Genomic DNA, 25,170 nt, shown 5'->3' on the forward strand with positions numbered 1-25,170 from the left:
GGCCAAATTCTCAATCATTCATCACAATGAGTAAAAACAAATATAGTTCTGATGTGCAGCAAAAGATTGAGCTTCACAAAATGGCTTTTTACTTATAGCCATTTTCTAACGCATTGAAAATCCCCATTTCCACAATCAGGGCAATAAAGAAGTTCCAATCAACTAAAGATGTTACAAATCTGCCTGAAAGAGGACATGTGTCTAAATCGTCCTAATGTGCGGTGAGGAGGAAAGCGTGAGTGGCCAAAGACTCTCCAAGGATCACAGCTGGAGAATTGCAGAGATTAGTTGAGCCTTGAGTCTCAAAGCCTAAAAAAATTAACCAGCACCTACATCCCCACAAGTTGTTCAGGAGGGTTTCAAGAAAAATCCTCTGCTCTCATCCAGAAACAATCTCCAGCATATTCAGTTGTCAGACAAGACTCGAACTTCAAACGGGACTGGCTTCTATGGTAAGATAAAACTAAAAGAGCTTTTTGGCAGCAAACCCACCAGATGGGTTTGGTGCACACATGGATAAAAAGTACCCCATGTCCACAGTTAAATATACTGCTGGATCTTTAATGTTGTGTGCCTGTTTTTCTGCTGGAAGTCCTTGACATTTTGTTCAGATACATGGTATCATGGATTCTACCAAATATTAACAGATAAATCAAAACCTGACCACTTCTGCTAGAAATCCTATAATGAGCCATGGTTGGATCTTCCATCAGGACAATGATCCAAAACAAACATCAAAACCAACACAACAATGTGTCACTGAGCACAAAGTGAAGCTTCTGCCATGGTCTTCCCATTCCCCTGACCTGAACCCTAAAGAAATGAGTGGAGTGAACTGAAGAGAAGAAGCACCAGCATGGAGCTGGAATCTGAAGGATCTGGAGAGATTCTGCATGAAGGAATGGTCTCTGATCTCTTGTCAGGTGTTCTCCAAACTCATCAGGCATTATAGAAGAAGAGTCAGAGCTGTTATCTTTGCAAAGGGAGGTTGCAAAAACTATTGAATAAAAGGGTGCCAATAATTGTGGCCAACGTGTTTTGGAGAAAAACATTTATTTCATAATGTGATTTTCCCCCCACTTTCAATTCTTTTCCTTCAATGAAAGGTTAGATTTTTGCTAATTTTATGAATTAAAGATCAAAAGGATAAACAATGCAGATTTATTTTTACAGCCATCTTTGATCATTTTTACCAAGGGTGCCAATAATTCTGATCACCACTGTACTTGGTAAACTTGGTTTTCTTTTTCTGATGTGCAAATATGGCAGACCATTTCATTATTAAAATATCAGGTCAGAGAAGTATACCTTTTATGTGGGGTTTCATTTACTTTTAATATTTGATTCATTCAATGGATTTTTGCCAGTATTTTGAGACTGACCCACGTTCATGTAAAAGAAACATTGTGCTGTAGACTGCTGCTGCACCCAGATGTCGCTGTTGGATGTTCCTTGTTGAATGTGCTGTCATGTACACCGCATGCTCGGAGAGGGTTTTTTTCCTGTTATCCCGAATGCGACCCTGGCTGCTATTTCCTCCGCTTGAGCTATAAAGTGCCCGTGCGTTTCCCACGCACCCTCTTTCCCCGGCCACCACACCGTGAGTGTATAACTCACTGTTCTTCAGTACCTTTAAAAAAGAAAAAAAAAAACAACATAAAAAATACAAAATACCGAAAATCTCAAAAAATAACTACTTTAAAACAACGTTTTTAAAAGGGCAAACTTTTTTTTTTTTTTTTTTTAAAAAGACAAGGTCTCGAACTACCAAGACGATTTCTGAAGCCAGTTCCTCGCGACCGGACTCCATATGCTGTAGCTGTCAGTGCTACCGACATCGTTTATTTGGAGAGTAGCGTAAAAGTTTAATAGACTCATTTGTCCCTGTGGTTCTAGGACACTCTTTACGCACTGTCATTTCAGCACTAGACAAAACACACGAGCTCAAAGGCTTGAACGACACCGAGACATGAACGCAGCGACCGCGGGGAGTTATCCGATGGCTTCTCTCTATGTGGGCGACCTGCACCCTGATATCACGGAGGCTATGCTGTATGAGAAATTCAGTCCGGCCGGCCCGGTGCTGTCCATCCGCGTGTGTCGGGATATGATCACGCGGCGCTCGCTGGGCTATGCCTACGTCAACTTCCAGCAGCCTGCGGACGGTAAGACATGACAGACGGCGCCCTGTCGTCCTGGGTGACTTTAAACGTGATGGACATAGCTGTCAGAGTAACGGGAATAATGTGTCATGCTTTGTGCGTAAATGTAGGGACACTGGAGGTGATATGTAGCGTGTGTTCGCGCGCGTTCACTCTCTCCTGTGTGCTGTTGCCACATGTATTTCTGAGTTATCCACAGCGTGCTGTTCTTCACTCCTCTCTGCCAGAACCTTCTTTAACATCTTAAAGAGACCGCTTTATTCTCCTCATATGGCCTATTGTGTGAAAGTCAGGGTTTACTGACTGTGCCTGTCACCGCATTATGTCCAGCCATTATGGCAAGCTGCTTTAACATTTTCCTTTAAACGAACTAGTATCTTTTTATGTTAGACTATATATATATATATATATATATATATATATATATATATATATATATATATATATATATGACTAATTAATAGTAATAGTTCCACTGAAGTTTATGGAGATCGGTAGTTCAGAAATCAAATAATTACTTCTGATGTAGCAAATATATTCCAATTGTTGCTGATACCTATTCCAGTTTAACTATCAAAAGATAATAGTACTTTTTTCTTAGTTACTAGTAACTATACTAATAGTTACAACTATCTATTCCAATTTTGTTACTATACTAGTAATTAGTATTTTACTTTTTAGTGCTATTTAAAGGGTTAGTTTACCCAAAAAAGAAAGAATTTTCTGTCATTAATTACTCATCCTCATGTCATTCCAAACCCGTAAGACCTTCATTCATCTTCGAAAAACAAATTAAGATATTTTTGATGAAATCTGAGTCCCAGAAAGTAAGTACATTGTTAAAATAGTCCATTTCACTACAGTGGTTCAACCTTAAAGGGATAGTTTACCCAAAAATGAAACTCTGTTGTCACCCTCAAGTTGTTCCAAACCTGTGTAAATTTATTTGTTCTGCTGAACACAAAGGAAGATATTTGGAAGAATGTAAGATCATTGTCAAAAATACTATGATAGTCAGTAAATATATATAATTAATAAATTAATAATATTTTGGTGAACTATCCCTTTAATGTTATGAATTGACGAGAATACTTTTTTGTGTGAAAAAGGTGAGTAATTAATGACAGAAATTAAATTTTTGGGTGAAATAACCCTTTAAAATATAAAAGCAAAGTACTAGCAATTATTTCTCAGTCACTATGATATTTATTATTAGCTTACTAATAGTACTAGTATTTTATGTAAAAATTAAAAATTATTTCTTAGTTACTAGTATCCCAATATCCAGTAGTTCAGGGTCATAACCACCACAGCCATTGAGGGGGACAAGTCCCTCCCCCCTCCCCCCAATAATAAGAAATGGGCAAATTGTTTACTATTAAGATGTAAATAGTGAAACCATTTTGAATTGAAATATTCATTTACAGGCTTTATGTTATTCCTGAGTGCGACAAGAAAAGAAGCGTTTTATGTTATCGACATATTAGGTATACAGATAAAAGTACATGTGTGCAAATTTTAATGCAAATACTATTTGCAGATAGTTCAAAATGATTATTTCCCAACTAGAATTAGACCCAGAATTTCCTTCACTATTCTATTTCTTTATGCTTTATAAAAAAATGTTCAAGACATTGTTACGGATTGCTATCAACATTTCTGTAGCTCAAACGGTAGAGCATGGCGCTAGTAATGCCAAGGTCATAGGTTTCATTCCCAGAGAATGCATGAACCGATAAATGTATACCTTCAATGCAATGTAAGTTGCTTTGGGAAAAAGCATCTGCCGAATATAATCTATTCCAGTTTTATTCACCAGTAGCCTATAGTAACATAAAATAGACGTTAGGATGTTGCTGAAATTAACCAATATCTAAGGAAGATTTTGTTGCCGTAATCACATTTGGTTTGCTTACTAAGGGTTTATAAGGCACAAACAATGTGCATTGTGAAATGCACCATACAAATAAACTAAACTGGTTTTAAAGGAACAAATAATAAATCAGCTTGCCATACTGGCTGTATCATTTCCCTTGTCCTGAAGTAATATCATCACTTAGTGATACAAAGGTGAAATATGCAGCATGACATGCATGTATGAATAATTTATGCCAAGCCCCCTGTGGAGGACTGACTGATATTTTGTTCTGTTGAGCTTGCTAGTCTTGTTCATTCCTGGAAAACATCAAGTTACTGAGAAAAACATTCAAACATTCTGTTTAAATTCTGCCTTAAAAAATGGAAAACTGAACATTTTAAAAGCTCAACACTCAATAGAGCCTATAATATAGCCTATAATCGGAATAAACAACTAGACAATAATTAAATGTACTGCTTGACCCACATAGTCAAAGTGGCCTAAATCTACCATAAACCTTGATTTGAGACATTCTACTCAGAAGCAAACCTGAACATTAGGATACCTTCATTTTTTTTTAGCTCTCTGACGAACACTAGGGGAACGGTGCTGGCTTGTGTGTGTGTGTGTGTGTGTTAGCCCACATTTTGCAACCTCGCATGACCTATTTGTGCTATTTAAAGTGTCAGGAGGGGATAATACCATTGTGAAGCACCTTCAGCTTTATTTCACAATCTTATGATTCAAACGAGACAAGAATAAGTGTTAAGTTTTTTTTTTTTTTTTTTTGTCCCGTCCTTCCTACATTTCGAGTAACCTGCCCAGTTTTACAACTTTTATGCACACTATATGTTTTTTTTTTGTTTGTTTGTTTTTTTCATTCCTTGCTGAGTTAATAGCCTTCAGGGTAAACATTTGTTTGTTCAGTCAGCTCAAATTATGCAATACACAATGGGTGAATGTATATTACCATTCAAAAGTTTGGGTTCGGTATGTTTTTTTTTGTTTTTTTTTAAGGTTTTTGAAAAGTCTCTTATACTTACCATGGCAGCATTTATTTGATCAAAAATTCAGTACAAACACTAAAACTGTGAAATATTATTACAATAAAAAACTGTTATATATTTTATTAAATTTTAAAGTGTAATTTATTTAACAGAGAGATAGGTAATAGATCTGGATCTGAAATATCTGCCTCCTGTGCTAAATGCTCAATTCTGTCCTTTTCTTTCACAGCACAAAGGTCAGTTAAAAGGTCAGAGTTGAACTCACTCACCTCCATTTAGAAACTCAGAATGGCAACCGATAGTCAACATGTTTACATAAAAGAGACAAAAGTGGTTGGTGACCACTGAGGGATGTAGTACATCTAAATGTGTATCAAGACTCGAGATTGTATTGCGCATGTTTTTGAACAGTGTGTCAGTACAATAGTAAATTACAACATGCAAATGCTTGGCAAATGTGCTCAAACAAATGGTTTGGTCTTCAGCATGTAACAGCTGCATTTGTAAACAGTTGCCGGCACTGGTAAGCTTCAGCCACACACATTCCAGTGTCTCAGCCCCATCAATGGACACAGAGCCTTGAACACATGCTGCCTGCCAGCACATTGCTCAAAGGACCCAAAACTGCTAAATATAGAGCCAGTGAGGGCTGCCTGTACGGTGCCTGTCTTTTCTGAGAGGTGTTTTGAAGAAACAAGCAGACAGGCAAATTCATGGGACAGCCACACCATGCTTCTGCTTATTCTGTTTTATACAATGATGACAGCTTACTACTGACTTTGACAACAATATGCTGTCAGTGCATGAGAATCCTAACTAACAATTCAAAATCCTCATAAAATATAACTTAAAGTTTTGCTTGAAACCAGAAATCGCTATATTAATAGTAAAAAAGTATATTGTGTATATTGTCCTGTGTTGGCTGAAAGTTGTTATTTGCAGTGGTCTCTCTCTCTCTCTCTCTCTCTCTCTCTCTCTCTGGATGATCCCACCAGCCCTGAGCTCCATGTTCAATACAATTACACTGTAAACTGCTGAGGGCAGCAGATACAAGGCTGCTCCATTTTGTTCACCAGACATTTTTAGTGCTTAGTGTGTGTGTATGTCGGGGGGAGGGCTATGAGGAACAGAAAGAGAGAGAGACAGATCATAATGCATTACAATAGGTGACAGGTCCCTCACAGTTTCATATACCATCAATTTGATTAAAAAGTATTTTGAAAAAACTGTCAAACCTTGATATTCATGTTTCAGTCACATGACTTTTCCAGATGTGTATAAATCCACATTGTGGATTAAATATAAATAAATGTCTATGAATGTTAGGGTCAGTGCTACTTTGAGAATGTTTTCTTAGACTTGGGGTGGATCAGATCTAATGATGATATTTTTGTTCATGCGTTTTTGTATCCACCACCAATACTTGCCCTGCTGATGGTTAAATATGCCAGATAAGTGGAAAAAATCACATGATTTAAACATGTGCCTGGAATTGTGCTTTGCTCTTCCATCAGTCCACACCAATAATGAAAGACATTTAGCTTAAATGCTAACTGTTCTTTGTGTATTTGAGGCAATGTGTTAAAATAAGGAAATTCTTATAAATACTATACTATAGATATACTATAAAATACTATAAAAAATAACAGATCTTATCACCTTAAAGTATAACTGTAATCCTGTAATTATTAGATTACTGCTAGATCTGCTAGCATTAGCACAGGCTCAGCTAACAAGCTTCAAGCTTGTTTGAGGTGGTTAATATGTTTGAGTATCTTGATATGCTCACTAAACACACACTATACGTCTTAATCCTTAATCCTATAGTAATTGTTAGTAATTTAAGTGCTGAGGTATAGAGCAGAGATGACGTATATCTCATGTTTTTGTGGTTTCAGCGGAGAGAGCTTTGGACACAATGAACTTCGATGTGGTCAAAGGAAAGCCGATCAGAATCATGTGGTCACAAAGAGATCCATCACTTAGGAAATCCGGGGTTGGAAACGTCTTCATCAAAAATCTGGACAAATCCATTGACAACAAGGCCCTGTATGATACCTTCTCTGCTTTCGGAAACATCCTGTCCTGCAAGGTGACGAGCGACTTTTATGTCTTTGAAAGCTGGAAAAAATAATTGATACATTAAAGGTACACAATGCAAGTTTTGGCCCTCTAGTGATTAAAAAACAAAACTGCATGCATTTTGCGGAAGAACATTGTTTTGGTTGCACTTTGGCTCTGTGTGACTGTGCGGATGAATATGGTTCTTTCTCATAACTAAAGAGAGAGAGATTATCCTACTGCTCATAAAACTTTAACTATTAGGCTTAAGAGATATAACCAGATTAGATGGAAAGGATCTTAAGATGACTGGCTAAAGACGTTACTGTATCTAAACCCATTAATAGACACTGTACTTCCTTGAAAATAAATACATATGGCAATTTATGTTCAATAAAATGCCTTACTCACCCGCTGAATAACAAAATTCCATTGCTGCGTCGCTTTTACAACATTTAAAATCCCTCAGATCTCATCATCTCCGCTAAGGCAAGCTAATCTTCATTCTCATTTTATTATGAGCTCTGTCGCATTCTTTTTTTGTAAGCAGTAGCTCCTCTGTTCTGTGTTTTTTTTTTTTTTTTTAAGTTGATTCCCCAGAGGTTGAAGATTTAGCATGTCAAAATCTATGCCACTCCCACATCAAAGTAGCCAGAGCAACGTTTCTCTATTATGGATATGACATTTTTTGCTAGTTCACCAAAAAATGTAAATTATTCCATTATTTTTCTCACCCTCAAGCCATCCTAGGTATACAGCATATGACTATCTTCTTTCAGATGAACACAATCGGAGTTATATTAAAAATATCTGGCTCTTCCAAGCTTAATAATGGTAGTGAATGGCACTCGAGATTTTAAAGCCCAAAAAATTGCATTGATCCATCATAAAAGTAATCCATACGGTTTCCCAGGGTTTAATAAGGCCTTCTGAAGCAAATCGTTTGTCTGAAAGAAGACACGTATGGTGGCTTGAGGGTGAGTAAATCATGGGATAATTTTCATTTTTGGGTGAACTATCCCTTTAAGAACTGTTCAAGAATTATATCTATAAAGATAACTATAATGATAACCATTTTAGCATCCTAGTAGGAAATTATTGTAATTCATTGGAAAAATCAACATGAACTCCCTCTCAAATCGTATTTCCTACTTTGAAAATACAAGATTCCTAGTAGGAAAAGATGAGTTTCCTAGTAGGAAATTATTGTAATTTATTGCCTTTGCTTGGGAAATTGGACATGAACTTCCTCTCAAATCATATTTCCTTCTTGGAAACTACAATGACAACCATATTAGCATCCAATAAATCATGCATTAGATTTTAACACACATTTCAGAGCAGAGAAGCTGTGTAGATCAGCTGTTAAAAGAAAAGACTCTTTGTAATCTGATTCTTGAGGTTGTCTCATCCCATGTCTGTTTAACAGGTGGTGTGCGATGAGAACGGATCTAAGGGCTACGCCTTTGTGCATTTTGAAACTCAGGACGCAGCTGACCGTGCCATCGAGAAGATGAACGGCATGTTGCTGAACGACCGCAAGGTGTGAGTGTCTGAGCATGAGTCATGTGACAGGAAGGATCTCCATTGGTTTGTAGATTGACCAGGAAGGTGTGTAGTTGTCAATTACTAATGTTCCAGAGAGGTGAAAGTTCATAGACCAATCAAAGGATCAGAATCATTTACACATCTTCATGTTGTTCCAAAACTGCATGACTTTCTTATTTATGTGAAACCAAAAAGGAGATATTTTGAAAAATTTCAGTGGGGTTCAGTGTTATTTTGGACCCCACTGACTTTCATTGTATGGGTAAAATAGTTTTTCAAAATATCTGCTGTTAGTCTTCTAGAATTTTAGTGTTTATAAGTCAGATTTGTCCCTGCTGCAGCTGTTTTGAGTCTGTGGTTGGTCTGCAGCTGTTGGTCTGAGTCTGTATTGCATTTCTGTATTAGTCACGGTTCTGTCTCCATTGTTTTTTATAGGTTTGTGGGCCGTTTCAAGTCCAGGAAGGAGAGGGAAGCAGAAATGGGTGCCAAAGCCAAAGAGTTCACCAATGTTTACATCAAGAACTTCGGCGAGGACATGGATGATCAGAGACTGAAGGAGCTCTTTGATAAATATGGTGAGTTTGAGAGTATAGAGGGGCTGTGGTGATGGTAGCCTTGTGGTCAAGAAATTTTCTCTTAAGATTTTGTTTCTACCTGCAGGTAAAACACTGAGCGTGAAGGTCATGACCGACCCCACAGGGAAATCACGCGGATTTGGGTTTGTTAGCTACGAGAAGCATGAGGATGCTAATAAGGTACACTGAAAAAACTGTTTAGTCAGTTCAACTTAGAAAATGTACTTCATGTGGTTTTCTTCAAATGAAATAAATGATTTAAAATGACTGATTATAACTGAAATTCAACCAACCTTAAAAAAATCAAATGACAATTACATAAATGGCTAATGATTGTAAATGATTATGAAATTACAGTTTCTCATTTGGATGAGGAAAGAACAGTGATCTTGAGTTTAGCTACCAGTTTGTGCAGAACTTTAGCTACACTGTGGACTGCTTTTCCTTTTCTGGGATGTAACACTCAGCTGCAATCACTTTGCATGTTCCTCCCTGGGAGACTAACAGTATATCATGAGCCATTCGATTTTGTAAAACAAACTTCCTTATTACATGTACTTTCTCTGAAATGTTAGCAATAGAGCTAAGTCTAGTGTTTACAGTGGCCTCAAATGCATCATGTCATACCTGTAATTTATTCTTTAAATCGATCTCTCCTAAAAATGTTAAAAACCTTTCAAACATTTTCCCGTTTCAGAGATTGAATTCTTGGTCACAATAATATGTCATCATTAAATGATGTTTCACGTAATCCTATCCTCTCACACTACTCATTTTGCCGGTAGAAGAAAAGTCAAATAACATCTACCTTTCGATCCCTTAGAAAGGAATGCATAAGTTTTGCCACCACAAAGTGCATGTTGTTAGGAGCATTGAGTGTTTCATTTGTCATTATTAGAATAGCTTTGTCACATCTGGAAAATCTGGCTTAGAACTGCTTACAAAATTGCACCAGGAAAAATTTCCTTATTCCCTTATTTCACTGTAAGAGCAAACTGATCAGTTAGAAACTGTACTCTTGTATGTAAGCAAATGCCATGAAATATAATGTTAATGATGAATCACAGTTTCTTACTGACATACACTGCTTACTTTTCTCACTGGCATGGACCATTCAGATTGAACAAATCTTTTAATGCATTTCCCAAAAGCATTGTTTGCCAACTATGGTCACAAGTTTCCGTTTGCAAATTCCGCCATGTAAATAGAGAATCCGCCATGGTGCAAGCACAACTAGCTTTTAAAGGGAATGGGAGATGACACTCTGATTGGTTTATTGCACGTTACATCCAAAACACACCCATGACTCATTAAGAGACTAGGTACTACCCTTTTGGACCATGTGCCTAGCGCACCGACCATTTTTTTCCATTGTTAAACTAGCAAAAATGGATTTGGACACGCCCTAAGTGCACCTACGGCATGCGCTTTAGACCATGCGCTTATCGTTAAAATAGGGCCCTATATCTTTCAGTCTGGATATATACAAATTTGTCTTTTAGTTTGCCATTTTGGAAGGGTACGGATATAAGTATGTGCTCTAGTTCGTAAGAAGAAGCCTATGATTGAAAATTGAAATAAAGAAAAATAAGAAAAATGACAATTAAACCTCAGATGCCATGTCCATAATTTATCTGGCATTAATTTGATCTCAAACAGATTAATTAGAATAAGTTATTACTCAGCTATGTTTTTGCATGGGAAACACAACCTAGATTGTTGAATGGCAGGCTGCCCATCACTAAATTAGTTAATATGCTGTTAATTCTGCCCATGTTACTTGTCCAGTTATAGAAAACAAATCAGATAGTGGTAATGGATATGCATAAAATGGCCTAATAGATGACTGAGGGAACTATTAACACACCCATTAGATATATTGAGCTCTAAAGACAATGCCAAATTAACATCACTATTGTGAGGTTCCAACCATAGATGGAATAATGGATCTGAGTAATCAGTCAGTAAGGAACCAACACAGTAAAGTATCATTGCAATATGTTAGCTTGGTTCCACAATTCAGTATAATAGAAAATTATCCATAAACCTGGCTTTAATCTAGATTAATGCTTAAACCCTGTATGACAGCTATGTGATTTGAACTTCATTACCCCTGTATGTATGTGTATTGAAAGCAAAAAAACAAACACTGGGTGAACATAGTTAGAGTTCAGCTTGGTTGATCTTCAGGGTGGTGTGACCACAAGTCATCTTAAACAGATGTAAAGCCCATTGCATATATAGTTCTGTCATGTGACAGAAATTTTTAGTGTCTTTAATTGTGACCAGAATGTCTCTGTTCTTAGTAGACTCTTCCTTCAGATAAACAATCTTGTAGTTGAAGATTGCGAAGTTCTGTCTCTCTGACTGAAGTTCCTGTTGTTCGGTCTGCCAGTGTTGTTGACACAGAGTGTCCTCGATATGATAGGCTTGAACTCTCTCAGCGAACTTCTTGAAGACCGCAGACATTGATCTGTGAAAACATAAAAACAACTGAATGGAAAACAAATTCTGCTGTTTTTGAAAAACAAGTTTGTTTAAACTTTGTTGGAATTATTTTGACTTCCTTATAGAGATATAGAGAGCTATCTTAGAGATGGTGTGGCAACTAAACTGCAGGTGGTGTAAGCTACCCATTAGCCCCCGCCTGCCATATCTTCATCATAGTGACCCCAAAGTCCCTAAAAGACAAGGTTCTTCCCATGACCCCATCCTACAGCATTTCACTGGTCTCATTTAACTCATCTAAGGTTTGGGAGTATGAGCTAATTTACAATGAATAATATGTGTCCATTTAGCCTTGCCTAATAATTTTACAGCTTTTTACAGCTGAAGGGGTGACTAATAAAACTACATTGGAACCATTTCATCTTGGTTGAAGAAATTGCAACTTGAACGCTGCAATTTCTTAATGTAAACTATTTGCCCTAGCACAATTCTATTTCCATGTCCCCCCTCTGGAGACAATTTACAGGCATCCTGAGCTTGAGTTTGTGTCTTTTGTTTTGCTTCAGTCAAATCCATACAATACATCCAAAGAAAATCTGACATAAAATTCACATCTGCCTCAGTGAGATTTGGAGTGCCTGGCAATGACATTGGTCGGCCTGTGATAAAGTCCTTGAAATGACTCAGCATAGTTTCTTTGTTAGCTGATGGACAGATACTACACAGAAAGAATGGAAGAGTATTTACACTGTAAAAAAATACCTTGTTGTGAATTGAACTTGTTATACAACAACAAGTTGAGAAAACTCAAAAAATCTCCAGCTGGTTTCCTTAAACTTTTAAGTTTTTTCAACTTTAATTTTTTACAGTGTACCCATGTCAGCCCTATCCTACACATATTTTGCCAGTTGTGTTTTTTGTGTTTAACCCTTTCAATCATTTATAATGATTTTAGTTGTCTTGAGCAATGAAAATGCCATTGAATCTCCAGAAGTCTACAGACTTCCTGACATACCGGTTCCCTGATCAGAAACAATAGTGTGTAACATTCCCCATGTACGAATGATGTCTCAATCCAGTATATTAGCAGTAAAGAGCAGTGCCTTTCTTTGTGATAAAAACTTCAACCCACTTTGAGAGCTTATCAGCTATGACTAAAACATCCCTTGCATTTTACAAAGTCATACAATTCGATTGCAATTCACAAAACCATCCTGAGGGTGCAGGGTTTTCTTAACTGAACGGAATCAGTTTTGACATCACGCATCCATTAAATGCTTCTGCATTTCTCTAAAAACTGATAATATCTGACTTAATTCATGTAATGTTACTCCAGGTTCACACTAACTTTGAGGAGGCTAGCACTCTCTCCTCGTGTTACACCTTTTGCAGTTATCATTGTAACTCATCTGTGAGATTAGTGTCTGTATAGTGTTGAAGAAATTTCCCCTCAAATAAAGAAGACGGTCAGAGACAGAGTCTTTTAATGTTTTATTCTTGCAAGAAGGTCAGACAGACAGCAGTGAGCTCCACCATATGTGTGACAGAAAATAAGCAGCTTGCTTTCCTGTTTTTTACCTTTTTGGCTTATTGTTTTCAGGAACTGTCTCACTAATATTGGCGTGTGATAAGCGCTTGATGTTCCCAAACAAGCAGAGGCAAGCAAAATCAAGCAGGTCATTGTGACATCTTCTGATATTCAGGCTGAAGTAAGCCTCACAGGCCTCAAACATATACACTCATATAACAGAAAAGGAAATATTGCAGTAAATATATGGAGTAAATACGAATATGAATAAATAATATGAATTAAATTAAAATTTCATTCAAAATAGCATCTAAACCCCTTTTAGTTTTCATTAAAACGCTCATCATTTTAGTTATTTACACTAAGGTTAGTAATGTGCTCATCACACAAAAAATATCCTGAACACTTTGTTCAAACTTTTCCCATAAAGTGAAACATTCTTTCAGAACATCCAGCCATCCCTATAATCATCCTCTACTCGCTTTGACCATCAAAAACCACCCAAACCAAACAGTTAAAACTTAGAGAACTTTGAAAATAGGACCTCTTTCAACCCTTTAACCAACAAACTTTTCCTTTCTTCACCAATTTTTCCTTTACGTTTAAAACACTAACTTTAGCCTTTTGTTTAATCAGACACCTATATTTACAGTCATTATAGCCCACATAAAATAATAATAATAATAACAACAACATAAATGAACATAAACCTAAACTTGTTATATTAAAGCATACGATATTCAATAATATTATAATAATAGTATCTTGTTCAGATGAGGAAATATATCAAAATCAATACATTTCATTGTTTTGTTCACTCAACCTCGGTGGTCTTGGATATAAATCTGGGAATTGATTGGAATTCCTTGAGCTGCTTTCACCTGTACACAAATGTTAGTCAGGACAGAAGACCTTCCTTTACAATAGTTCAACATGTTCACACAATTCGTTTGATGGCAATCATTGTTTAGCCCCTTCCATGGAAATGTTTCTGTAAACAACATTTGCCATCAACTCTAAACTAAGCGCTGTCTTTAATTCTGCAACCAGATTTCCTCCAGACAGCTTTCTCTGCCTCTGGACATGCTCTGTAAAGAGTGAGAAGAGTCAAGGTTATTTCAGATAACAGAGTACACACAATCTCCTGTGTCTGCTCCTGCATTTTCCTACAGAAACTCTTTTTGCTTTAGTTTAGGCAACAAAGTAGCGTCCGGCAAATTTTACACTAACTAATTTGACACTTCAAGAATTTTTGATGTTTTCACAATGCCCCAAATATCGTCTACCACCCCGAACCAATAACGGGAGTCTGTGTAGATAGTCACAAGTTTATCAGTCATCAGTTTACCCGCTCCAGTGAGGGTCACAAGCTCATCTGCTTGTGCCGAACAATTGGAGGACAGCGGCCCTGAAACTGGCACTTCAAATTCGGTGGTCACATCTTATCCTGCTCAATTCAGGCGTGTTGTTTATCTCTGAAGGCAGAGCCATCTGTGAACAACAAGTTCTCACAGTTATCGAGTGATGTGTCTAGCAATTCAGCTCATGGTGTACAGATTGTTCAAGGATAGTCAAACAACAATGGTTCATCCCCATTCTCCTTTGTTCTCCTACCAGACTTTCATACTGTAAATGTTATGGGGCTCTCTGGATAATTTTGATAGCCAATGTGCTACTGTTTCTCTGCCGTCAAGTCTATAACATTAACGTTTATCATTCTGATAGCTGACAGTGTTTAAGTTTAAACCCTCAGTTGAATTTAGAGAAGGGTTTTTTAGGGATACCCATGGATGGCTATCTTCAATTTCACAATTCCAATTTTCCATAAATACTTAAACATACTAATCCAGAGAGTAATTCAAATCAACATCATAAATGACAAAAGTAGTCATAATTACCACTAGTAGAAAGAGCTAGATAACCAATCCACTTAAAGCTAGTCCCATGTTCTGTATAATTTTTTTCATCAGATTCAATCAGAATAATTATACGTTTGTCATTTTAATCAAATTAATCAAAATAGTCACTTCTATCATTCAAGGTCTGTATAAATAAATATAAGCATAATAAGTATAAATAACTGGTTATTACTTACGACACCAGCTCAGATAGCAGCTTTTAGCTGACTTTGAATGAGGTATTCAGGACTGGTACACTGCATATTTATAACTTTCAACATCAGACTTTATCTTTTGACTCTGATCCAGCTTAAGACTTTGCCAGAAATGAAATGCGTTTTCAAATAAACAACTTTGTTTATATTTATCTTTTACCCGCACTTCAGGGAATTTAGAAATGACAAGTTTCCAATCAGGTCGAGTCTCTGTGACACTGACAGTCTCTTTTTTGCCACTTAAACCCTCTGTCATTTTGACCATCAAAAACCAAACATTTAGAAATTAGAGGTCCTAAATCATTTGAGTTATTTACACTATGGTAGTGATGTGCTCATCACATAGAAAACTTGAGACAGTTCAAATATGTTTCCATAAAGTGGAACATTCAATCATCCCTATTATCATCTTCTACTTACACTATATATTTTGCAAATCACATGTCTTGGAGTCATTGTCTGTAATTTTACATCAAACTGTACGTGTCCATCTTTCCCTCAAAAGAAATTCCTTAAGACTTCAATCTTATGAACTTATTTTTATCTCATGTTCTTTCTCAGACGAAAAATTTAGTTAAAGTCTTTTTCATCACTTTTTGTTTTCTTTCTTTCCTTTTGCTATTTTGAAAAGCGCAGGTGTTCATAAATAGTTCATAAATAATTAATGTGAGTATGGTCTCTACTGGTCTCTACTGTTTTACAGAACCACAGTGTTATTTTACCCATATTTCAACTACTAGGTTGCACTGACAACCTTTATAGCTGCTTTCTCCTTCAACCATTAGTATATAAATTGTAGTTCTCTAGACATCTAATGTCCTGCATCCATTTAATGGATGACAAACAAAACTATTTGTAAGTTATTTTCACTCCTCCTTCCCTAAATGCCAATTCTCTCTGCATCGAGTGACACTCAATGTTCCCTCCCTTGGAAAATCATAATATTTGATTAATTTCCCTATATCTTGCATGCATTTTTGCCCATATAATATTCTCATTTAACAGAAAACCGGTGTATCATATTTATCAAGCTTGCTCTGGGACATCCCCATATTGGTTGTCTCTTTCTCTGTGGGTTTATTTACTGCGCGCCTAAATAATCTGTAGGACGTCTCCAACAGATCCAGTCTTTCACATAAAATCGGACAGGGACTCGGTTAATTTTGGATCCTCCACACTAGAACCACCCAATGCGGTTTCAATTTCTCTTACAGAAATGTCTTAACCTCACTGCATTACCACAGAGCCAGCCCAACCACATGGTTTATCCCTTTTTTCCCAATCGCTGATATAATTTTCTATAGAATTTTAATTTGTCTCTTACCAGAGAAATCTGATGCCACTCGGGTTCACTTGCCGATTCCGGTGGTGTCCCTTCTGGACCCTCGGCCCCTCGTCCCTCAGTATATTCGGGGTAGGGCTGAGACTACTTAGTCCAGGATGATCAGTCACCATCCGCTCTCAGGTCCAAAAGGCACATCCAAGTAATCCCACCTTCTGACACCAAATTGTGGTGGCAAATAAAATAATATCACTGCATAAGAGACAAACATGTCTAATTGTCTTTCGAAAGTTTTATTTTCTTACAAGAAAAGGTCAGACAGTCATACAGTCATTCTGAGTTGCTGCAGAGTGTGTGACAAGGAAGGGAGGGCTTCCTCTCACTTTTATCTCTCGAACTTTCAAGGCTAAAGCATCTGCCCAATTATAGTTTCTTTTACCATATTAGGAATATGTTTACATTCTTCCATACCTTGAGTGTATTCTTTCATTTGTCATATGGTAATCACACATTTCTTATTTTCTGTCATACAATCATATAAATCTATAAGATCAATAGCTGTACTTTGTTGTAGCAAAGACAGAGATCACATGCAATCCTCGTGCAATTTAACTACATCCTGTCTCTCTAAGCAGTACAGAAATGCAAAAATAACACAATCTTCCATAAGCATAATAACGTCCCTTGCAAAGCATGCTGGGAACTACAGATCCACTGCCCAGGGCTGCGTTTCCCAAAGTGAAGTTCCTAAACGTAATTTAGGGAGGAGCGAGCCCATCTAATCTTCCAATCAACAGCCAGAGCATATAAGCAGCTGCTTACCTCTCTTCAGTCTCAGCTGTTTCAGCATCCCTCCACCTCCCCAAACTCCACCTTCATTTCAGGTACCTTGCCCTATGTAATCACATCCTATATTTATTCACTGGGGGGTGTATCAGAGCTCGAGTTGAAGATGCTTCATCGAGCCCCTCCTCAGTGGACAGCAAGCCAAATTAGCTAACCTAATATCCTAAAGATTATATGGGCAAACGAACTCGTTAAAGCATTGTAAGCCTAAGTACTGTAGATCATAGAGTCTTTGCCACTAATGGTCTCTATGATCAACTTAGCTCACAATGCTTTTGAGAAATGCAGCCCTGGGCAGTGGATCTCTAGTTCCCAGCATGCTCTGTGCACATACACTAAATGTCTCCACGGACAATGCCGTCTAATACTGGCGTATTAACGTTAAGGTACAGCTTCAGGTATAGCTGCAGGAAATCCAGCCATGAAAAGTGATTGATTATAATGGTATTTCTGTTTCAGGCTGTAGAAGAGATGAACGGTACGGAGCTCAATGGCAAGACAGTGTTTGTTGGCCGAGCACAGAAAAAGATGGAGAGACAAGCAGAACTCAAGAGGAAGTTTGAACAGCTCAAACAGGAAAGAATCAGCAGATATCAGGTAAATGAATTGCTGTGTTTTGTCTTTGTGTGTGTGTGTGTGTGTGTGTGTGTGTGTTTGTGAGTTTAGTAAAGAAAAACAATTAATTTTGATCAGTTTGTTTATATATTTGTGTTTACAGGGTGTAAATTTGTATATCAAGAATCTTGATGACACCATCGATGATGAGAAACTTCGTAAAGAGTTCTCTCCTTTCGGCTCCATTACCAGTGCCAAGGTGGGTGAAAGGGTGTCTGCTTACAGTCTTTTTCTGTTAGAGCACTTTGGGGCGAAATCCAAACTATATTTTTTCACTGAAGCGCACAGTGGGAAGAAGATGGTATTTGAAGGGCGGTCACTGTGATTTTGCCAAGTAAGACATTTTCCCTGATCAACATTTCAATCAACCAATCAGATTTGAGGGAGTTTACCGTTTATGTCAAGTTTAGGCTTGCAACCAGGGTTAGGTGCTTCTACATCAATGATATTCACCTATCTTTCCCCTCTGATTTTAGAGATAAGTTATGGGTAGGATTAGGTTTAGGGGTAGGAATAGGGTTAAGACTAAATTTTCAGACTGGAATGCTGTTTTTATGTCTTACTTGGCAAAATCACGGTGACTGGGTACATGTATAGGTCACTTCAGGGAAGCATTTTGCAAATTTTAAAGTATTTTTTACTGTTTATGATAACATGAATCTAGGTGGCACATTTTCACAATTTTTTTTTTAAATGTACGTAATTTATATGAGATGTTAACAGGGATTTAAACACATTTAAACCAATCAAGAAATAATCCTTACATATTTACATTTTAAATTATATATGCATATTTGTTTATTTTTAGTTTGTACTACCAAATGAGCAGATGGTACAGAAGTTGAAATAAATTTGAGTTGAAGACACAAAGACTCAAGAGTAAATTTGGTTCGGTTAAGCAGTATTCTTTTTCTTTTATATATATTTACAAAATATATATGTATAAAAGAAGAAGAATGCATAACCAAAGCAAATTTACTCTAGAGTCTTTGTGTCTTCAACTCAAATTTATTTCAACTTCTGTACTTTAAAGGGATAGTTCACCCAAAAATGACAATTCTGTCATCATTTATTCACACTCAAGTTGTTCAAAACCTGTATGAATTTCTTTCTTCTGCTGAACACAGTAGAAGATATTTTGAAGAAGATATATTGTTCGGTAACCAAACAGTTAATGGCCCCATTGCTTCATAGTATTTTTTTCCATACTATTGAAGTCCATCAACTGTTTGGTATCCTTTATTCTTTACAAATATCTTCTTTTGTGTTCAGCAGAAGAAAGAAATTGATACAGGTTTGGAACAACCTGAGGGTGAGTAAATGATGACAGATTTTTCATTTTGGGGTGAACTATCCCTTTAAGTGATGGAGATTTATCACTGATCCAATTCAGTAAATTATTTTTTTCTTGCAGCAAAGGATAAGATATTATACACTTTCCTACTAGCAGATGTAGCAATGTATCTATTAGGTATAACCAACACCAATAAGTCTATACTGACAATGAATATCTTGCTGTAGGTGATGTTGGAGGACGGCAGGTCAAAAGGTTTTGGCTTTGTGTGTTTCTCTTCACCTGAGGAGGCCACAAAGGCCGTGACAGAGATGAACGGGCGTATTGTGGGCTCCAAACCACTCTACGTGGCCCTGGCCCAACGTAAAGAAGAACGCAAAGCTCATCTGACCAACCAGTACATGCAGCGCATCGCTGGCATGAGGGCCATGCCTGCCAACGCCATCATCAACCAGTTCCAGCCTGCCGGCGGTTACTTCATGCCAGCTGTGCCACAGGTGGGTGTCTGAGACAATAAAATCTGGGATTTAAATTCCATTTAAATCTGGAAATATTATGGCCCAGTTTCACAGACAGGGCTTAGCCTAAGCCAGGATTAGGCTTTAGTTCAATTAGGATATTTAAGTAAGTTTTATGAACGTACACTTGAAAAAAACATTACTGGTGTGCATCTTGAGACAAAATAATGGCACTGACATATTTTAAGATATGTCAGTACAAGTTGCTTTCTGTTAAAGCAGCTCAAACATGCATTTTAGTCCAGGACTAGCTTAAGCCTTGTCTGTGAAACTGGGGGAAAATAGTTAAATTTAATTTAGTTAACTAATTTAGAATATAATTAAATTAATTTAGATATTTTAATTGTTTTTACATGACCTCACTGTATATTATGGAATGGCAGTTTCTGCAAAAAATAAATAAATAAATAAATCATGCTTTGGTTAAATCGTAATTGTGATTTTTTTTTTTGTCAAAATTATGATTTGACAAAACATAAATTTTTTTGTAAATAAAAAAAAGATCTAAATTATGAGAGAAAAAGTCAAATTTATGAGATAAAAACTCATAATTATGACATAATAAGTTGAAATGATGAAATAAAAAGTCATTTATGAGACATACTATGTCACTGTGAGATAAAAAAGTCAAAATTATGAAAATGATGCATTATTTTATCTCATAATTACGACTTTGTCATAATTTTGACTTTTTATGTCATAATTATGTCTTTGAATATCATAATTTTGAATTTCATCATAATTTTTCGACATATAGGTTATAATTATGAATCACCAAATCATATTTTTTGTCTGAAATGCACTTCCATAGTATATCCATAGTATATAAATACATATAAGGATAATAAATGAATACATTTACAAGGGCTATAAAGTAGTGAAATGTTCTATACAATGATTAATAATCTCTCTGAATAATTATATCTTTTTTCAAATGCAATGAAATTCTATCATGCTTCACAGGCCCAGAACAGAACAACATACTATGCACCAAACCAGCTCACCCAGATGCGTCCGAACCCTCGCTGGCAGCAGCAGGGTGGCAGAGGTCAGGGTGGCTTCCAGGGCATACCCAGCTCCTTGCGCCAGCCAGGGCCCCGTGCCAACATACGCCACTTGGCACCTAATGCGTCCACCCAAGGCCCACGCGGGATCCCCACAGGTGCACAGAGAGTGGGTGAGAAAACCCACCCACTAATGAAGTGATGCCCTATTATGACAAACTTTGACCTGTTTTACAGACCCAGAGGCCACCTCAGATTAGATTTTTAAGTGTTGCATAGTTGGTTGAATGCGTCAGAGATTATGATTCAGGATTTAGTTTATTTTAATGTTTCATAATAATAATAATAAATATCTATTGGTTCTAGTTCAAATTTAAATGATCATTATGTAATTCTATTGAACAACACCACAAACTACACACAATGATTACAAGTGTTTCGGTCTTCATTCTGTCTTGATTATAGCTTTAATACTTGTTTCCTCTTCCCACCACTAGGAGGCACTGGCCAACCAATGGGTCCTCGCCCTGCCATGGGGGTGACAACCCCACGAGCTATGCCCCCATACAAGTACGCCACCACCATACGAAACACTCAGCCTCAGGTAGTGCAGCCCATTACACTTCAACAGGTAATATATGCTGATAGATTACACATAAATAAAAACTATACCTTTGACTCCAAATATTTACAAATGCAAAGATAATTCTTTTTCTCTTTCTGATTTTATGGATTGTATATTTAAAGGGTTAGTTCACCCAAAAATGAAAATTCTGTCATTTATTACTCACCCTCATGCCGTTCCACATCCGTAAGACCTTCGTTCATCTTCGGAACACAAATTAAGATATTTCAGTTGAAATCCGATGGCTCTGTGAGGCCCCCATAGGGAGCAATGTCACTTCCTCTCTCAAGATCCATAAAGGTACTAAAAACATATTTAAATCGGTTCATGTGAGTACAGTGGCTCAATATTAATATTATAAAGCGACGAGAATATATAAAAAAACAAAAAAACAAAATAACGACTTATTTAGTGACTGCCGATTTCAAAACACTGCTTCAGGAAGCATCGGAGCACAAATGAATCAGTGTATTGAATCATGATTCAGATCGCCAAAGTCACGTGATTTCAGCCGTTGGCGGTTTGACACGCGATCCGAATCATGATTTGATACGCTGATTCATTTGTGCTCCGATGCTTCCTGAAGCAGTGTTTTGAAATCAGCCATCACTAAATAAGTCGTCATTTTGTTTTTTTTGGCGCTCTAAAATTATTATTATTTTTTTTTTTGGCGCTCTAAAAATATTTTCGTCGCTTTATAATATTAATATTGAACCACTGTACTCACATGAACCGATTTAAATATGTTTTTAGTACATTAATGGATCTTGAGAGATGAAATGTCATTGCTCCCTATGCAGGCCTCACTGAGCCATCGGATTTCAACTAAAATATCTTAATTTGTGTTCAGAAGATAAACAAAGGTCTTACGGGTGTGGAACGACTTGAGGGTGAGTAATTAATGACAGAATTTTCATTTTTGGGTGAACTAACCCTTTAATCATCTGATGCATATTTAATCAAAAACGTTAAACGTGTCTATTTTTAATTAGAAACAGGAAAAGAATTTTTTTTTTTTTTTTGCTAGGTAAAAAACAGTCATGTGGGTTAGGGTCAAAGATAGGTTATAGATCATCTCTGGTGCTGCTTATGTGGTGGTCAAAAATGACAGATTTCTATTTTTTTTTTTTAATGAAACGAATATACTATATTTTAGTATGATAATGTTTTTTTAAATATTTTGTATTTCTAGGGGATTTTATGGTATTAATTATATTTATGGAATAGTTATCCATTTATTACCTTTTAATCACTTTTTGAGCATAGACATGAAAATGAAATTTCCAACTTAAACTGTCATAAATCTTAAATGCTTTGAAGCATTTGATTAAAGTTAGGTCTCTTTTTAATCTTGGAAGATTGTTTCTCAATTGGTGAAACTAAAAAATGTTATAGAAGTTTTAGTTTATTATTTTGAAAAAGGCATTTTTAAATTTTAATGAAATATATATTTTCCAAAACACGTTTTACTTTAAAACTGTGAGAATATACATTTTATAAACTGCGAGAGCCATAAATTTAAACAAATTGTGTTGCAAATTTGAGCTTGATATCTCAAAAAATGAGCTTTCAGTAAGATTTTGTTTGAGCGCAGTACCAAACGTTTCCACTAGATGAAATATGCTTCCCATTCATTTCCAATGCTGTTATTTTTCAAAATTGGTCTCAAATTTTTCATAATATACATTATAATTTTGTACTGCCTTATTGTTATATTGGCCAGAACATGAAAATTATTATTGGCTTAGACAAACACAATCAAATTTCATGGTTTATTGTCTTGCGCAGGCTCAGCCGGCCGTTCATGTGCAGGGTCAGGAGCCTCTGACTGCCTCCATGTTAGCTGCCGCCCCTCCTCAGGAACAGAAACAGATGCTTGGTGAGATGAGGAGGCTGTAAGCATGTTCAGCCTTTCTAAATATATCCTTACACTTTCAAGGACATTTTTGGGCATGACAGTTTTGTGCATAAACAGCCTAATGAGTGTTAATTACTTGCTTATTTTACTCTTCCCTGAAACCATCTCAAACTGTCTTGCCCATTCTGTTTTCCCTCAGGTGAGCGATTGTTCCCTCTCATCCAGGCAATGCACCCCAGTCTAGCCGGGAAGATCACAGGAATGCTGCTTGAGATCGACAACTCTGAGCTGCTGCACATGCTGGAGTCCCATGAGTCTCTGCGCTCCAAGGTGACAGTCGTTAACTATGATAAAAGTCTCCAGAAACAGACACTAGCTTTGCTGTTATGTGCAATAAATAGAAAAGTAACAAGCTTTTAACAATGCAAAGCCTATCGCCTGAACCAGGGATAGAAAATGCATTCATTTATTAAGATTTATGCTTTGCCTAGCACAGACGAGAGATGCAATCTATATATGATGATGGCATTTTATCAGTTAACCATGTGCTTATTAGAACCATGAATCTGTGTGGTTAAGATGGTGTGGGAGTTGCAGGACTGATGATTTGTCTGTGCTGTCAGGTGGAGGAGGCTGTTGCAGTGCTTCAGGCTCATCAGGCCAAGAAAGACGCCACACAGAAAGTGGGAGTCACTGCTGCGACTGCAGCCGCAACATCTTGACCGGTAACTTTTATTATTATCAGTAGTATTATATAGTTGCTGTACTCATAAAAAACTAAATTGTTTAAATTTGAAATCATTTTCTGTAGGGTGAAGCTGAAAGACTGAAGAGAGATCACCACTGTCTGGTGTCGTCTGGTGGCAACCAATAGGAACACAAAAAATAAAACATGAAAAAAAAAAGAAAAATACAAAATGATACTTGAACATAAAGAATACAAATTTTGTTGCAGGGTTTATATTTTTAACTCTGTAATGATTTTTATCACCTAAAGTTAATTTAAAAAGAAAAAAGAGTCAATTCTGTGAGGGAAGAGCCTCTGTATTGTGGCCAGGACTGACTTTTTCTATGAGGAAGTGGAAACTTGGTTCTTCTGTGAGATGTGTGTTTGCTGCTTTGATTGGACCTCACTTGTCCCATGACAATAACCCGAGTGGAGTGGCACTCTAAATAAAGGGATGACTATTTAAAATGAACTATGCTGTGTTCTCCTTTTTTATTTACCTAGCAAAGACAAAGGCCATGTTACATACACTTTTTATTAATAGTGGCTTGCGGTTCAGGAACAGTCCCTTAGAGGTTAAATGTTCTGCTCAAGAGCTCAGTTGTGACAGAAATGTAAATAACATTTCACCTTTACCTGGGACTAATCACATGACCAACACCATTTAATTCCATTTTCCTTCTGAAAGTTTATGTCTGTCAACCTACCATAAAATGATACACATACAGCTACCATATTTAAAGGATTAGTTCACTTTTAAATAAAATGTTCCTGATAATTTACTCACCCCCATGTCATCCAAGATGTTCATGTCTGTCTTTCATCAGTCAAAAAGAAATTAAGGATTTTGATTAAAACGTTCCAGGATTTTTCTCCATGTAGTGGACTTCAATGGCCTCCAGACGGTTGAAGGTCAAAATTATAGCTTGGTTCTATAATTCTGCCAATACCGCACTTTCGTATTCTTCAGAAAGCTTACGCTGAATGACCTACGCCTTCCCTATTCTACTTACGGAAAAAATGAAACTGCCACCGCGTTCATTCCGTAAGTTGAATAGGGAAGGCACAGGACATACACCGTAAGCTTTTTGAAGAATACGG

At 36.8% G+C, this 25,170-nt stretch overlaps 1 protein-coding gene and 1 long non-coding RNA gene across 7 annotated transcripts; one reads left to right on the forward strand and one right to left on the reverse strand.

The window, feature by feature from the left end:
* Nucleotides 1-1,969: 1,969 nt before the first annotated feature.
* Nucleotides 1,970-24,536, forward strand: pabpc4 (poly(A) binding protein, cytoplasmic 4 (inducible form)). 6 transcript variants are annotated; one of them, XM_067366971.1, is made up of 14 exons: nt 1,970-2,165; nt 6,926-7,119; nt 8,518-8,633; nt 9,072-9,211; nt 9,297-9,391; nt 17,888-18,025; nt 18,147-18,242; nt 19,565-19,834; nt 20,819-21,032; nt 21,357-21,490; nt 23,273-23,363; nt 23,542-23,672; nt 23,966-24,067; nt 24,154-24,536. In XM_067366971.1, the coding sequence occupies exons 1-13, from the start codon at nt 1,970-1,972 to the stop codon at nt 24,062-24,064; spliced, it is 1,914 nt and encodes a 637-aa protein (XP_067223072.1). In that variant the 3' UTR covers nt 24,065-24,067; nt 24,154-24,536. The 6 variants fall into 6 exon arrangements, 4 of the variants coding, with proteins under 4 accessions (XP_067223072.1, XP_067223074.1, XP_067223073.1 ...); XM_067366973.1 differs by having other exon boundaries at nt 21,357-21,463; XM_067366972.1 differs by having other exon boundaries at nt 20,819-21,017.
* Nucleotides 11,599-17,877, reverse strand: LOC137006327 (uncharacterized). The gene is made up of 3 exons (XR_010892504.1): nt 15,283-17,877; nt 14,536-14,678; nt 11,599-14,275 (listed from the first exon to the last, which is right to left on the reverse strand). It is a non-coding gene; the product is annotated as an uncharacterized lncRNA (long non-coding RNA).
* Nucleotides 24,537-25,170: the final 634 nt, after the last annotated feature.

The sequence above is a fragment of the Chanodichthys erythropterus genome, chromosome 18 (assembly GCF_024489055.1).
Source record: "Chanodichthys erythropterus isolate Z2021 chromosome 18, ASM2448905v1, whole genome shotgun sequence".
NCBI classification, from domain to species: Eukaryota; Metazoa; Chordata; class Actinopteri; order Cypriniformes; family Xenocyprididae; genus Chanodichthys; species Chanodichthys erythropterus.